Raw genomic sequence first — 14,434 nt, forward strand, 5'->3', positions numbered from 1 at the left:
TGACTCACAAGCCTCATAAATCCTAGCGGTGGTACTTGTACTGTAAGCAGAAGTTGACAGTAGGATGGCGGCTGACAGCAATGAATTCTGTAATTATCGCAGAATCCCCATTACGAGGTATTATTGTTATCATGGGGCATGTGTCGTACGTGTCACCCATAATAACAGTGAGTCACCCCTCACTGTCAAGGTGGAAGATTATGTATGTAACTTCTTGTAGTTAATGATAAATTGTGTGTGCAGTTTATTTAGTTTGAATAACTTTCTCTCAACTGGCTCTGTTGTTGTCAACTATCTGAATTTTAAAAAAAAAACACAAGGGACAACGCAAATGATATTTCTATAAAAAAAAATCAATAGTGTATTTATTTTTTAGAAAATGTACAAATTATATTTACATTTAAGTAGGACAAAAAAGGGTGCAACAATGTACAAACAAGAAAAATCCAGAGCTGATCTGGCTGCAGGAGCACTAAAGATTTTTTACATATATTTTTTTTTTCCTCAGTGCATGGGTTCATAATTCCAGTCACACATCATGCCTCTGCTGCCTGACACTGAGATGTCACAGTTAATCTCAGCAGCCATCAGATAATGACTGTAAACTTGAAATGCTGAGCTGATGGAGAGAGAAGAAGGTTGTGATTAAACAGTTTTCTCCTTCAGCAGAAGTGAGCGCTGTGACCAAATGAAGCCGAGCTCAAGTCATTTACAGTGTGGAACGTCTCAAACAAGTGGGCCATGGTGATACATTCCAAATAATGTGCGTATCAGGCAATTATGTTGTGGCAATTACATATTAAAGAGGGATATTTCAGAATTTTTTGTCTCCTTGAAAACAAATCTGCCAGCAGTGACAGATTTAAGCCACTTGGTACGACCCTTAGTCAGTGAAAACCTTTGTCAGCTTAAGTCTGTCATGTCTTAAAAATTTGCTCACTGTTTATCTTGTTATTAGAAAGAGTTTTCCAGCAGAAAAATCTGTGATTTTAGCTAAGCAGGTCTAAATGCTGCTTTGTGTCACTGAGGTGAATTCATATAAAGAATTTCAAACACAAAATAATATATTTGAATTTAGTGATGGAGGCAGCAGTGGATCAACAACTCCTGTGTGCTGTGATGCTAAAATCACTGATTTTCTCTATGGGCTTTGGTGTGGGAGAGTGAGTGGTTTGCAAACTTGTGTGGATGTGATGTTTGCTGTGATGAAAAGTCTGTCTTACAGAGAGATAAAGATGTGAACATATTCTTAAGATATCATAGACTTAAACTGACATAGATTAAACAGCCAGGTGAAATGGAGAGCAAACCTCAGGCTGGTTTTTAGTCCAATCACGCACTAAAAAATACAAAACTGAACTATCCCTTTTAAATGTAGAAATTTAAAGACGACTTAATGACAACAACATTTCGGCTGAGCGAGGCACTTGATCTTACTGCAGGTCTGTACAACTGAATTTTGTTCTTTACAAACAAGGCAGAAACACAAAACAAAGATAAGGCTTCTAAAAAAGATAGAAAAATTGCCATTTTAAATAATTAACAAATGAGACTGTACAAGAAAACCACACTGCAGAGGTTTTTTTTTGGCACATTGTCTCTTCACTTTTAGTCTGTGGTTGAATGTTTATTGTGCATATGGACATCTGCAAATACTGTCCTATCCAAAGATGTTTCTGTGACATGTGGCTAAGACATCAAGTTGAAGAACTTGCTCTCCTCTGCCAAAGCACTCAGCAGTGAACCCATGTCCCCTATGGCCATGTTTCCTGTCCCCGCTGGCAACGAGGGCAATGTAACTGAGTTCCTGGGTGTTGTCAGGCGAGAGGAACTCCGGGACAGGAGCAGGCCTGGACTCAAGGTTCCTGACATCAGGCTGGAGTGATCGCCGTCATCAAGCATGCTATCAAAGTCTATCTGTGCTTGTTCCAGCTCTGCGTCACAGTCTACAGTCTTGGATGCTTGGTTGTCACCTGACACTTTGTCATTTCCAAAAGGAGGCACGTTTGCAACAGGAGAAACATCATGGTTTAAGTTACTGTTTGGCTCAAACACTTGAATCTGTCCTGCGTAGAACATGACATTGTCATTGGAGTTGTTGCCACAGTGAAGTCCTGGGTTAGCATTATTTTGGCATCTCGTTTGCTCCATCAACTTTGGCCCTGAATGGTGCCTGTTGAGAGAATTGGGCTTTGTTGGTGGCTTTGGCTGCAGGTGGCTCTCATTGTTAGTTTTCAAAGAATTCTGGGAGGTAATATTGCAATTCTGCTGATTAGAAATCATGATGGATCTCTCACAGTCCTCAATTTTTACTTGCATGGGCTGAAATCCTGCATCAGTGAAGTACATGTCAACTGGCTCCTGTTTGCAGGTGGGGCTTAGCATGCTAATGTTAATGCTACAAGTTGGATAGGTGTTACCGTTCTTGTCATATGAACTGACACCTCCATTGAACTGACATGGAGAGCTTATAGTTTCATTGAGATTTGACGACTGCTGGAAGCAGTTTGGTCCAGGTTGGGAATTTCGTAGTTTGCTCTGCTGTGCTGTGTTGACCAGGTTTTGAATCATCTGCTGGTTGGAGCCAAGATAATTGTAAAAGGATCCAAAGTTCTGGTTTTGCTGGAGGACTGTGAGGTTCCCTCTGACCGGTACCCTGGAACTCTGCTCATCAACATCCATTAGTCCCAAAGAGTTGGAGCAGTCTGTCCTATTGTCCCGTGGTGAAGATGAACAATGCTGCTGTTGTTGCCCTGGACTCACGTTAGGAGTCAGCAGGTTGATGTTGGAATTCACGACAGCCCTGCGTCTCACTGGCAGCTGCTGGATATTGGGGTTTCCTTGGAACTCATGTTGACTGGTGTTGAAATCAGGCAGCCTTGGTTCTTCCTCAGGTATGTTACCTGTTATTGCCTCCATAGTGACATTTTCAGTAATTTTGGGTGGTCGCACATTAAAAGGGTGGTGGTGGAGACCATCTGGTCGCAGACAGCCTTGCTGGCATAAATTTTGTCTTTCTGATGCAGAAGGTGGGTGGGGCTGCATGGTCGGCCCTCCGTACAGCGCTCCTATGCTGTTGTAGCGCTGCATTTGTGAGTGGCTGAGAGAATCTGCTGTCACCCGTCTCACAGGGTCACTGGCTCGGCGGGGGATGTTAGACGGGACTTCATGGGGCATCAAGCTCCTTGTGTTGTAGCTGCTATACTGCCTGGAAGGCAAGACTTTCTTGGTAGAAGGGTCTCCGTGTGGGCCTATATGGGTATTCTGATACATTTGGTCAATGTATGGAAGAGGTGTGGGTGGTGCACCACCAGTAGCAGCTGCGTATTTGACCTTGAGGTGGTAGTGCTGGGCTGGTGTCAGGCTGAGGGGACTTAGTAGTCCCCCTGATCTGAAACCTCCTGCTCCACTGGTCTGACTGGAGCGTCGTGAGATGTCTGCAGAGATTGGGTCATAAGAATCGGCGGAGCTGAGATTGCTGGGGCGGTTGGCACCAAACTGTGACGATTGGCTTGAGCGCCGACTGGAGTAGCAGGGGGAGATGCCCGAGGAGCGGCGGCTGAGGGTGTAAACTGAGCTCAGGGTGCTGGAGGTGCTGTCACGGCGCTCGGAGAGGTTGTCTAGCAGAGTTGATTTACCAGAGCTCAGCTTACCCAAGCCTGAACCAGGGAAGGACAACGGACCACCACCCAGACTTGGACTCTCCAGGAGGGACCCTGTGAATGAACAGATGATAACAATGATTTCTCAACAACTGCAACAACTCAACATGTGGGTTTCTTTCTGCCTCCAAAATGGCCAAAAAAATTATTCGAGCATCATAAACATCTTACCGCTTGCTGGTATGGGTGGGAGCTTGGTGCCGAGGACCAGGGGTGTTGGGTTGTTGGTCCACCGGCACGAGTCCCTCACTGTCTTCAGCCTCTCTTTCTTCAGATGCTCCAGGAGCTGGCTTGTGCCAAGCTGCTTTCGAAAGTGCAGACCCACCACTGCGACTCCGCCGGTGGAATCTTCAAAGCTCAAGGACTCCACGAAGGGCAGCTCATCCAGGGTGCTGAGGTCCCCCAGGCTTCCCCCACTGTGTCCCGCCATTTCTACTCCACTGTCATTGTTGGTGGCACTGCCAAGTGGTGATGGTTCGCTGCTACATGATGACTGACCGCCAGGGCTGGACTGATACATCTGAAAGGAGAAATATAAGAATATGGAAAAAGGAAGAAAGAAAGAGAACAATATGAAATCGTGTGAGAAAAGCAGATAAAACAACAGTTTGTTTCTTTAACAGAACAAAAATGGAGCAGTGGTTAACATGGCATGAAGAACAGTAAATCACTCAGTCTTTTATCCTCCCCCAGCTTAATTGTAAATAATGAGTGTGTGTTTTTTGAGGATGGGGTGAAGAGGTGGGGGTGCAGCACAGATTACAGACTGCCTTAGTCTGTCTGTGAATTTGAAATGGGCAGGATGAAAGACTCCTTGAGCCCGAGCCAGAGTGCCAGGCCAATCATCACGAGATGTGATCACGTTTCTTCCACCAAAAACCTCAACTCTGAGGGCGGAGGCTTTGTCAACATTTAGGTGAGTGTGAAGCTTTGCTTTGCACTCTTGATTTGTATTTGTTAGACTTTCTGTCAATAGCCATCAAAGTGTATTTTGTAAATGTATGTTACTCTGGTATTACTCCCTGCATTTCTCGTGTTTTAAGTACAATAGTGGTGCTACAGTGTGAATTCTTTTGGAATCCGCTCTGCCCAGCTTCACTTTCCTCTCTCCCTCTAATATATTCACCGCTAAAAAGCTGTCTTGATCACAGCTTGATAGCAAGCCCTGTTTGCACAGAGCAGCAGAGCCAATTCCCAGTGTTTGAATATTAATCCTGGAGTGGCTTTTATCATGTTCAGGCTCTCTGACGGCTGTTTGATTGGTCTCCACTGTAGGTTTAAACTGCCTGCGTACAGGAAAAGTGACGTACATGGTCTCTGGGGTCTCTGTGATAGATGTTGGCCAGTGGATCCCTGTTTCTTCAGTATGAGTAACAAACTATCACCACCAAACAAATCTTGTTTATATCACAAATAATATGAAAAGGTTGCAATGTAACAAAGTCTTACTTGAGCAAGTACCATAGGTAAACAAAAAACAAAAAGTTTGCCTTGCCACAATAATTACGTTACCATTGTGTCCTCGACATGGACCATGTATGTCCACTGCACATTCTACAGGTACAACAACATCGTGGAATGGTATGCCAGACTGATGTGGCTCATAATTTTAGTATGAATTGGGCAAGTACATGTGACCCTGAACACATTCGTAACTCTCTGTGGACACGGAATGCAGAAACTACAAAGAGGACTTCAGAGTTCTGATGTCTTTTTTTCCCTCTTCCTTCGTTTTCATCCTCATTTGGAGTGAAACTGACGATTTTGATGAGGGAAAGATGTTGTAAAATGGTGGAAGAAGGAATAATAAGCCACAGGTGAGCTCACCTCAGTAACGTCTGTCCATGAGGGAAGTCAGAAAAGGGAGAGAAATGAAGACGGTCAAGCAAAAGACAAGGTTAGGAGACAGAGATGACCTATGTTCCAGCTGTTAGTGTAAACCTCATCAAGCTTCCAATCTTACCACTGAGTTTTCCGTCTTGATGGATTTGACATGCAGGTAGTCTTCCATGCCTCTGGGGGAGCCGTTGTCTGTTATTTTGTCCTCTCTCTGCATTCTCTCTCTGGGCCCCGTCTCATTCTCGCCGTTCTCTCTGGGCGCCGGCGGCCTGGGCGGCAGGTCGCTGCGCTGCTTCTTGGTGACGTGTGCTTCGGGACCGTGGACCGTTTTAACGTGCTTCCTGAGCGAGCTGGGGTCAGTGTATCGCTTGGTACAGCCCGGGATCTTACACACATAAGGTTTCTGCAGGTAAAAAGAGACAGTCATGGTAAATGTTGGTGTGTGGTGTGAGAACGTGGCTGTCTTCATTCGTTCTCGCTGTGGCGGTGAATTCCCACACTGATGGATAAGCGGTGAGGTTTCTGAAACGCTTCCAGGTTTCATTTTTCCATTCGCCATCCGCAGGTGGTCCCCCTCTGTGGGCCGGGGGGGGGGGTGTATTGTGGGCCACTGTGCTCATTATGTCTACACCTCATTATTTACTCATGAGCGTCTAAGCAGACACACACATGAGAGCAATGAAACGACACACTAACACTATGGTCGACACCTGTGTAGAGGCAGGGCCACATAAAGTCTAATTATCTGTGTAAAGGAAATTTGGGCCACCGTTCACTGCAGACGAGGGTGAACTGCTGTCGCTCTGTCATTTTTCATCCGGGGAAAATTTCTCTGTGTGAGTCTGTGTGAGGTTTCAGGAAGGTCTGTGTGTCTTTATACCTCATTGGAGTGGGTCCGGTTCTGGTGTTTGGCTCGGTCTGAGGCGTTGGAGAAGGCTTTGTTGCATCCTTCATGTTCACAGACGTATGGTTTCTCGCCAGTGTGTGATCGCAGATGGGTTTTTAGATTCTCCAGCCGGGAGTAGGCCTTAGAGCAGCCCTCGAACTGCAGAGGATCAGAAGAGAAAACAGAAAATATTGGTCTGTTTTTGAAGAAGCATTTGAAGAACGGTGTCTACATAAAAATAAGTCTGGTCTGAGATGTGTGAACAGGACGTTTTACAGAAAGTTTGACTCCATTGTCATGCTGCCAGGTTGTGAGCTGATACACTGTATCACAAGCAAAAGTTTACAACACATTTATTTATGAGGGTAAACCCCTTGAGATGAACCAGTTTGTTTTCAAAGAGTTTCTAATGTGTGGTGTGTTTGTGACGTGCAAACTTAACTCACAGCAGGTGAATTCAAACTGATGGTTTTCATTTTTTTTGTTAACCAAGTCCAGTAAAGCAAATCTTATAAACATAAATGTCCTTCATTTCAAAGAGTTTGTCACAGTTAACTACATTTTGTTAATGTCATGTGCTTATTTCACTCTAAACTTTATGAACAAAAACAGTAAATCTACTACTTTTTCAATTAAGTACTTAATTAAGTAATTAAGTACTACAATTTTGATTTGATAATAGAATTCAATGAAATACATATACTTTTAACCCTTTGAAGGGTTTAATTGTGAACTATATGTCCAAATTTCTTGCCTTTGCATGAGTTAGAGAAGAAATAAATCCTCAAGGATGTGTCTATGTGTGTCTTTGTATGTTTTATCTACACTATTTTGTGTATGGTTGTACACAAACGCATGCAGTGTTTAGAGAGTGTGAACTGCCGGCCTCCCAGGAGCCTGCTGCGGGGCCCGCAGGGGCGGCAAGGCCATCCGTTACCCACCGTGCACTTGTGTGGTTTCTCTCCCGTGTGCCGGCGCATGTGAACCACCAGCATGTACTGAGCTTTGAAGGGCTTCTGCTCCCGCGAACACTCCTCCCAGCGGCACACAAACTCCTTCTTCTCTCCATGGATGTGGTCATTATTGATGTGCTGTGGGACACACACACACACGTGCAGAGAGAAATGAGTGTGTTTGTGGGGAGAGTTGTCCACTAAGAGGCTCTCATGTTGCTCTCAGCTGGATTTTTCTGTAGAGATCCATCTTATCAGAGGAAATCTCAGAGGAGCGGCTGCAGCAGAGGAAAGCGTTACAGTCCGACTAATTAGGCCGGCGGATTTTCTTTACATCGCCCAAATGAAGAGAGGGAAATCAAAAAAAGTCTCCCACAAAGTAAAAAATATCACTTTTAATTAGTTTTTCTGAAAGTGTTATTGTCTTATAGTAATAAAATCTGCCAGTACAATCAGAATATTTGTTTTAGATCTAACCAGAACCATCTACATACACTTTTCTTTTGTGATACTGGTGCTATCTTTTTTTTCCTCATACATATAAAGGAATGTTGGGATGTACAGTAAATTAACTTGCCGTAACTATTATGAAAATACAGTTTTTAAAAGCTGAATATCACAATTTTCAAATCAAATCAGGCTTTATTTATGCCGGACCGTTTGTGCAAAGCATAATGATTAACAAATAATCACTCACAAATGCATAAATTTAATAAAAATTTAGCAATATAGAAATTCTAAAATGCTAAATTCTAACAATATAACAGGATAACATAAGTAGCTTAACATAATCACCCAGCACATTTTCTTCTTTGTGGTGTTTTTTTTGGTGCAAAATATTACATCTCTCAAAAATGTGTTCTTGTCAGTGTCCAGAATTCATTTTTTTATTTAAATATGTTGAGCAGCTTTCTTTTCCAGCTTGGATAATCTCATATTTAATACAAATGAAGCTGGACTTGACTTGTTTTTTTAGCTTATTTTGGCATAAATTCTGGAAATGGAGGGAAACGAGTAGCATGGGTCTGTCTTTACAACCACTTAAAGAAATCACCGTACAGAGAGAAAAACGAGATGGCACTGTTCCTGTAGATGTTTATTTAAATCTATGAGGGGAAAAAAGCAGCGGTGTTCTGCCAGGAAGTGATGGAGTTTATGGGAAACGTGGCTTTAATTTGTAGAAAACAATAGCGCTGCAACAACACTGCTCACAATTATCTCGACCGCAGCCTCGCTTGTTTACAGGAATCACTTCAAAGCATCAGAAGTACGTCGACGATGAAACGCCGTTGTTTACAAATGCCACACATAGCTGCTTAAGAAGACTGTAAACACTGGCAGAGGTGAAGCGGCGGCCACACAATGCTTGACGTGAACTTTTCTTCAGATGGAAAGAAGAATCAGAGTTTAATGAATGATGGACAGCAGGCCCCCTCCAAAACCTGATCCCCACAGACCCTCGCTAATCCCCCCCTTGCCCTGCTCCTTCTTTTCTCTCTGTGCTCCAGTGGAAGCCAGGAATTCTTGAGAACCTTTTAACCAAGACTCTGCTTGTTGCGATGAGAGGGAAAAAAAGCAAACTAATGATGGTTGTGAGGTCCGATCATAAAGCCTAAAACAGACTGGCTTACCTCAAAACATGTATCTGCAAGAGTTGAATGTAAGCAGAGAATTATAGAGGTTGTCTCCTTAGTCTTATCCTAATATCAAGTACAAACCCTCATGTGATCAGACACCTAAACCACTAAATACCATGAATAATCTTGTTTTAAAAACTGTCCAGGCATGGACAGTTTTCCATTGTGGCCAGTTGGACACAGATTATTTTCTGTAATTCCCCCAGATGACCGTATGTGTTTTTGTTTTTTTTGCGTTAGTAAAAAGGCTGTTTTGATTCTGCTTACATGCACCAGCTGGTCCTGCGTGTCATACTCTTTGCTGCAGCCTTCCCAGTGGCAGTTGGTTTCGTAAACGGCCTCGGGCTCCTGTTTGCACTCGTCCCGGTCCACGTCGTCCTTCAGGTCCAACAAGCTGCCGTGGTGGTTCTGTGGAGAGAGAGAGAGAGAGGGAGCATACGTTACACAGATCAAAAACCCTGACAGTTAACTTAATTTGTCCCATTAATTTTCCTTTTTTTTTTTGCTTCTGATTTGCATAAAGTTCTCATCCTCGCAGGACGTGTTTGTTCTGAGCACATGTGGAAGAGTTTACAGGCTCAGATCCAGCTGTTAGGAATCATCGTCAGCTGTTTGTTCGTGTGTTTTACCTCCTGTGAACACCAGAGACACTAAATTACAGATTGCAGTGCATACACACTCCATCACGCCTCCGCCACAGTTAGAGGATGGGACCGAGTTTGTTTTGACAACTTCCACCACAAATACACACACGTGACTGGAGTTTACAGCTCCGGCCTCATGCTTGTCATTAGACGGCGTGAATTTAGACGAACCAAAAGCACATAAACCACAATGTGAACTCTGGTTTTTGGATGATGAGAGGTCAGACTGCAGGGGGAGCACTCCTCAGGTGGCAACAGTTTTACATCTCATCTATAAATAAAAAATAGGAAGAAAAGGTTTCCCCAAAAGTCTCTTAGTTTCCAAAAAGTTGTTTCTACCTTTCTAAAGTCTTATTTTAACTTTTCAAGGTTTTCCAAGAAAGAAAATCCTAACATATATGAATGTGTGTATATATGTATATGTGTATTATTCTTCTAAAAACTTCCATTTCCCAAAAACTTGTACGCTTACTTTAAAAAAAATGGCTGTGCACATTTAAAAATGTGCTCTGTAAATTTCTTAAATCTTATTCCACCTTTTCAAACTTTTCAAAAATGCCCTCACTTTCAGCTAATTTCAGAGGCTTGTATAGTCCTTCACCCAAACATTACACTTTTCAAATGTGAAAAAGCACATTTTAAAAGGTTATTCCAACTTTTAGAGAAATCCTCTGATTTTCACAAGAGTTTTCCAAATGTACCGTCTTGATTTCATAGAATATTACTTAATTTTCTAAAGTTCCTAATTCACTTTCTGAAATGTTTCCACTTTCTGAAAAGTCCCAAATTGTCTTTACGATGACAGAAACAAAGACGGTTGGTTTGAGACAGAAACTGACACACAATGTGTCCCACCCCGGCTTCCTGTGCTCAACCACGCACACACACATGCACACACGCACACGCACACACGCACGCACGCGCACACAAACACACACACGCACACACACACACACGCATGCACGCGCACACAAACACACACACGCACGCGCACACAAACACACACGCGCACGCACACAAACACACACACACACACACACAACATGCTGACTGCAGCATGTTTGTCTCTGCCCCACGCACACTATCTTCATCAATTCTGGTGGCCCCAAGACGACTGCGCACACCGCCGTCCCCATGCATCAAAACCAAACCTGCCTCGCTATCGGAGAGCAGCCGCAAATTTGTCAAAAGAGAGAGAAAAAAGGCTCCTCAGATGACAATAAAGCCCGGCCAATATTTCATGAAAATGAAGTGCTCTGGCACAGTTTACAGTGGCGAGGGAGAGCGAGAGAGAGAGAGAGAGAGGGGGGGGGGGGGGGGGGGAGGTGAGGGAGGGAGGGAGCGAAGGGGGAGGAGCAGGAGCGACCAAATAAATGGATGCAAACCTCTTATCATGTGGAGTTTTTCTTTATCTGAGACATATTTTACAAGGGGGTCAGGAGGAGGCTGAGGCTCCCTGGGGCCGAGAGTCACACCACACCGTACAGCAGGGGACACACTCAACAACACACACACTCAACAACAAACACACACCGTACAGCAGGACACACACTCAACAACAAACACACATTGTACAGCAGGACACACACTCGACAACACACAAACACAGATGCCTTCCAAATTTTTACGACATGCCTTCATTATCAAAAAGTTTCCCATTTGCAATTCAAATAAGGTCCTAATGTTACAAAAATGCTCTGACTATAATTTTTAGTTTTCTTTCTCAGATAATGCAGAAATAATGCAGAAAATGTTGTTTCCCATCTAAAAGTTGTCGCGTTCAGTGACGTCTGACTTTTTAAGAAATGTCCTGACTCTTTTAAAAGGTCCTCATTTTTAAGAAACATCCTTACTTCCTGAAATATTACATTATCATTAACCAAAACTACAAACGATTTCTGTCTCTACAAATACTTTGCATATTTAATTTTTCCCGAACAAAAAGTACCTAATGTTAAACTCCTAAGGAACCTTTTGAAAGGTTCCTTAGGAGTAAGTTTTTATTTTAAATATTCCCTCTTCCAGAAAAACTCAAATGTCTTGCTTCCAAAAAACCCTATTATTGGATTTGTATTTCTCTTACCGGTGAACACGGTGATAAAGGCCTGAGTCCATCTACTTCACTTTTGACCTTTGACCGTTTGGTGATCATGGGGTCAACTGTGCTGCTGACGACCGAGTCACTGCTCAGGTTCTGAGGACAGAAGAAGAAAAGAGCATTTATACTCTTAATGAACACTACAAATATTTGGTGGAACTAGACTCTTATGAGCTTCCTTGTGTTCACCTTTGGTGTTAGGTCGCTGTTGGAGGTCAGGGATGAGAGGCCGAGGCTCGGCTGGCGGCTCGAGAAGGCCGTGGGCGGAGCCTGGATGAGTGGCGGTGTGTGACCGAAGGCGCTGAGGCCCCGCTGCTGTGAGAATAGCTGCTGGTACGCCATGGGGTTGATGGGGTGAGGGAAGGGGAAGGACGGGCTGGAGAAGGAGGTGAAAAGGGGGAAAAAATAATGTCACAAAGATAATTTAAATTGGTGTTTCACAGAGTTGGGATAAAACGAGGAGGCAGCTAAGGAAAGAAAACGAGGATGTAGTGAGGAAAGGTATTAAGGTGCGGAATAAGGAAAGTAATGGAGGATTAAGAAGCAAAGCCAGGAGTGAAGGAACTAGGTGACAATAATTACGGAAACTGCACTGCATTTACCTGAGTCCTCCGACCGACAGGTGTCCGTACGAGCTGCTGGCTGCGGAGCTGGAGCGAGAGTTGTTGATGTAAGCTACCAACGAGTTGGGCGAGGTGCGGATCATCGTCTGGAGGTCGATGCTGGCGTCGGACAGCGGCGAGATGGACAGAGCCCGTTTCCTGCTCAGCCGGGGCGTCAGTCTGGGACTGGAGAACCGAGACACTGTGGACACACAGGTGGGTCATTGAATGCATCACACTCTAAAACTGAGTCTACAGTACCGTAAGAACATGTTCACGTGTCACTATGAGACAGACTTTTCCAGCAGGAAAGTGAAGTTTGTAAACCACTCACTCTCCCACACCAAACCCCATAGAGAAAATCATCGATTTAACGTCACAGCACACAGGAGTTGTTGATCCACTGCTGCCTCCATCACTAATTTCAGAGGTCTTATTTTGTGTATCTGTGTTTGAAATCCTTCATTCAGATTTAACTCAGTGACACAAACTAACCACAGGAGGCAGCAGTAGACCAGCAGCTCCTGTGTCCACCGTGAGCTAAGATCACTTGATTTTCTCTTTGGACTTTGGTGTGGGAGAGTTGCAGTGTTAAATATACATGTATCTACATTTACAACAGTCTCTGGAGCCTCCGTTTGGTTTGTCCACTCTGGGCTACCATAGCAACATGGTGGACAGCGTGAAGGAGGACACTTCTTTGTTTTGGTTAATTTCACATCAGTGAAAACATTGTCATTAATATATCATATATTACAATGGTACTTTTGTATTATATTATATCTTCCTTTGATTACATAGTAACTACAACTAATTAATGAAAACAAAACATGTCAAATTAATACAGCACTAAACAGTCAATATTTGCAGCACTTTGTAATGAGACGGGTTGTAAATGAATCCTAGGAAGCTTCTACAGTTCACTAGAACAAAACAACACATGTCTTAGTGGAAAAACTTACTTGTACTAATGTTTTCTCTAATAAATAATTGATAAGAAATGACTTGAAACACAGGGAGTTTGGAGGCTTTCGGTGGTATAATTCTACCGCTCGTACACGGCTTTAAATTTACATCTCAGAGCCGAGGATCGATCACATCGCTCTGCATACATTTCCTCGCCGCTGAAATCAATTCTCAGTAAATTGCCCTCATTTAACATGGTGAAGTACAACCCGGAGCGGCTGATGTTTATCTGAAGTAATTACGGGGGAATTATTGCGGGGAGATTGATTTAGTTGTGTCTGAGTCTTAATGGGGTCGCCACATGTGGGCAGATGTCGGCCGCTCGCAGCTCCGCTGGTTTCCACACAGATACTTTACACAGGGATTTATAAAAACTACTGATGAGCGGCTGCAGCAGGGGGGTTAGAGCATTGTCTTGCTCAAGGGCACATGTACAAGGATGATGTTAATTTAAGGGACGGTAAGGAAAATTTTGAATTATTTGTTTTTTCCCACTTGTATATTCTCTAAAATGCAGGTTAAAAATCACACAATTTACAAGTGTCTGTGCAGTTATTTGGGAAATGCAGACCAGGCCCCAATCTAACTTGACATTTAATGGTGGGTGGGACATAAAAATACCATAATATCTTTAAAAAAGTCTGTTTTCTGTAATCTTTCTGGTGTGTATGTGAAGTTAAGCTATTTATCCTCACTTTAATACATCTCTTGAATATTTCTGACACTAATTGTTGACTAATAGAAGCAGATTTCATTACATTAACTACACAGGAGGACTGTGTCTTTTAAGTGATTAAAATAAATTGAGGTTTTCAGGCCTCACTTAGAAACACCTCATTCTTCCTGGTGTGTAAATGTGTGTCAGTGGGACAGCTGCTGCAGGCCGCTCGCTCGCTGAAACACGCTTCTGTGACACCCCGTGTGTTTAATAACATCGTCTGCCAGGCTCTGTTTCCATCACGCTGGATAAATTGTTAACTGTATTCACTGTGAATCCATCTTGAGAACTTATTGATAGGGTTGTTCTGTGTCCGTGGGGTTCGCGTGTCGCCGGCAGGCCGCTGTGGCATCAATCACGTAAGGTCCCGGACGGAGTCCTCGACGGTTTAACGTCCCTGATCCTGAAATAGCACGGGGCTGATAGGAG

At 43.5% G+C, this 14,434-nt stretch overlaps 2 protein-coding genes across 3 annotated transcripts in view; one reads left to right on the forward strand and one right to left on the reverse strand.

Moving 5' to 3' along the window:
* Positions 1 to 1,571: 1,571 nt before the first annotated feature.
* The window catches only part of LOC131451183 (zinc finger protein GLI2-like), a 51,302-nt gene continuing 38,439 nt past the window's right edge, over positions 1,572 to 14,434 (reverse strand). The window contains exons 6-14 of the mRNA XM_058622284.1: positions 12,322 to 12,523; positions 11,909 to 12,095; positions 11,705 to 11,815; positions 9,245 to 9,385; positions 7,329 to 7,478; positions 6,382 to 6,546; positions 5,626 to 5,904; positions 3,834 to 4,182; positions 1,572 to 3,716 (exon numbers count right to left, since the gene is read on the reverse strand). Of these exons, the coding sequence (XP_058478267.1) occupies positions 1,690 to 3,716; positions 3,834 to 4,182; positions 5,626 to 5,904; positions 6,382 to 6,546; positions 7,329 to 7,478; positions 9,245 to 9,385; positions 11,705 to 11,815; positions 11,909 to 12,095; positions 12,322 to 12,523 (3,611 nt within the window). The 3' untranslated portion in view covers positions 1,572 to 1,689. The remainder of the gene's footprint in view (positions 3,717 to 3,833; positions 4,183 to 5,625; positions 5,905 to 6,381; positions 6,547 to 7,328; positions 7,479 to 9,244; positions 9,386 to 11,704; positions 11,816 to 11,908; positions 12,096 to 12,321; positions 12,524 to 14,434) is intronic.
* Positions 12,400 to 14,434, forward strand: part of LOC131451215 (ras-related protein ralB-B-like) — a 130,313-nt gene continuing 128,278 nt past the window's right edge. For both annotated transcript variants that reach the window (XM_058622289.1, XM_058622290.1), the window contains exon 1: positions 12,400 to 12,537. The gene's annotated coding sequence lies outside the window, so the exon portion shown is untranslated. The remainder of the gene's footprint in view (positions 12,538 to 14,434) is intronic.

This window comes from Solea solea, chromosome 2, assembly GCF_958295425.1.
Source record: "Solea solea chromosome 2, fSolSol10.1, whole genome shotgun sequence".
Classification (NCBI taxonomy): domain Eukaryota; kingdom Metazoa; phylum Chordata; class Actinopteri; order Pleuronectiformes; family Soleidae; genus Solea; species Solea solea.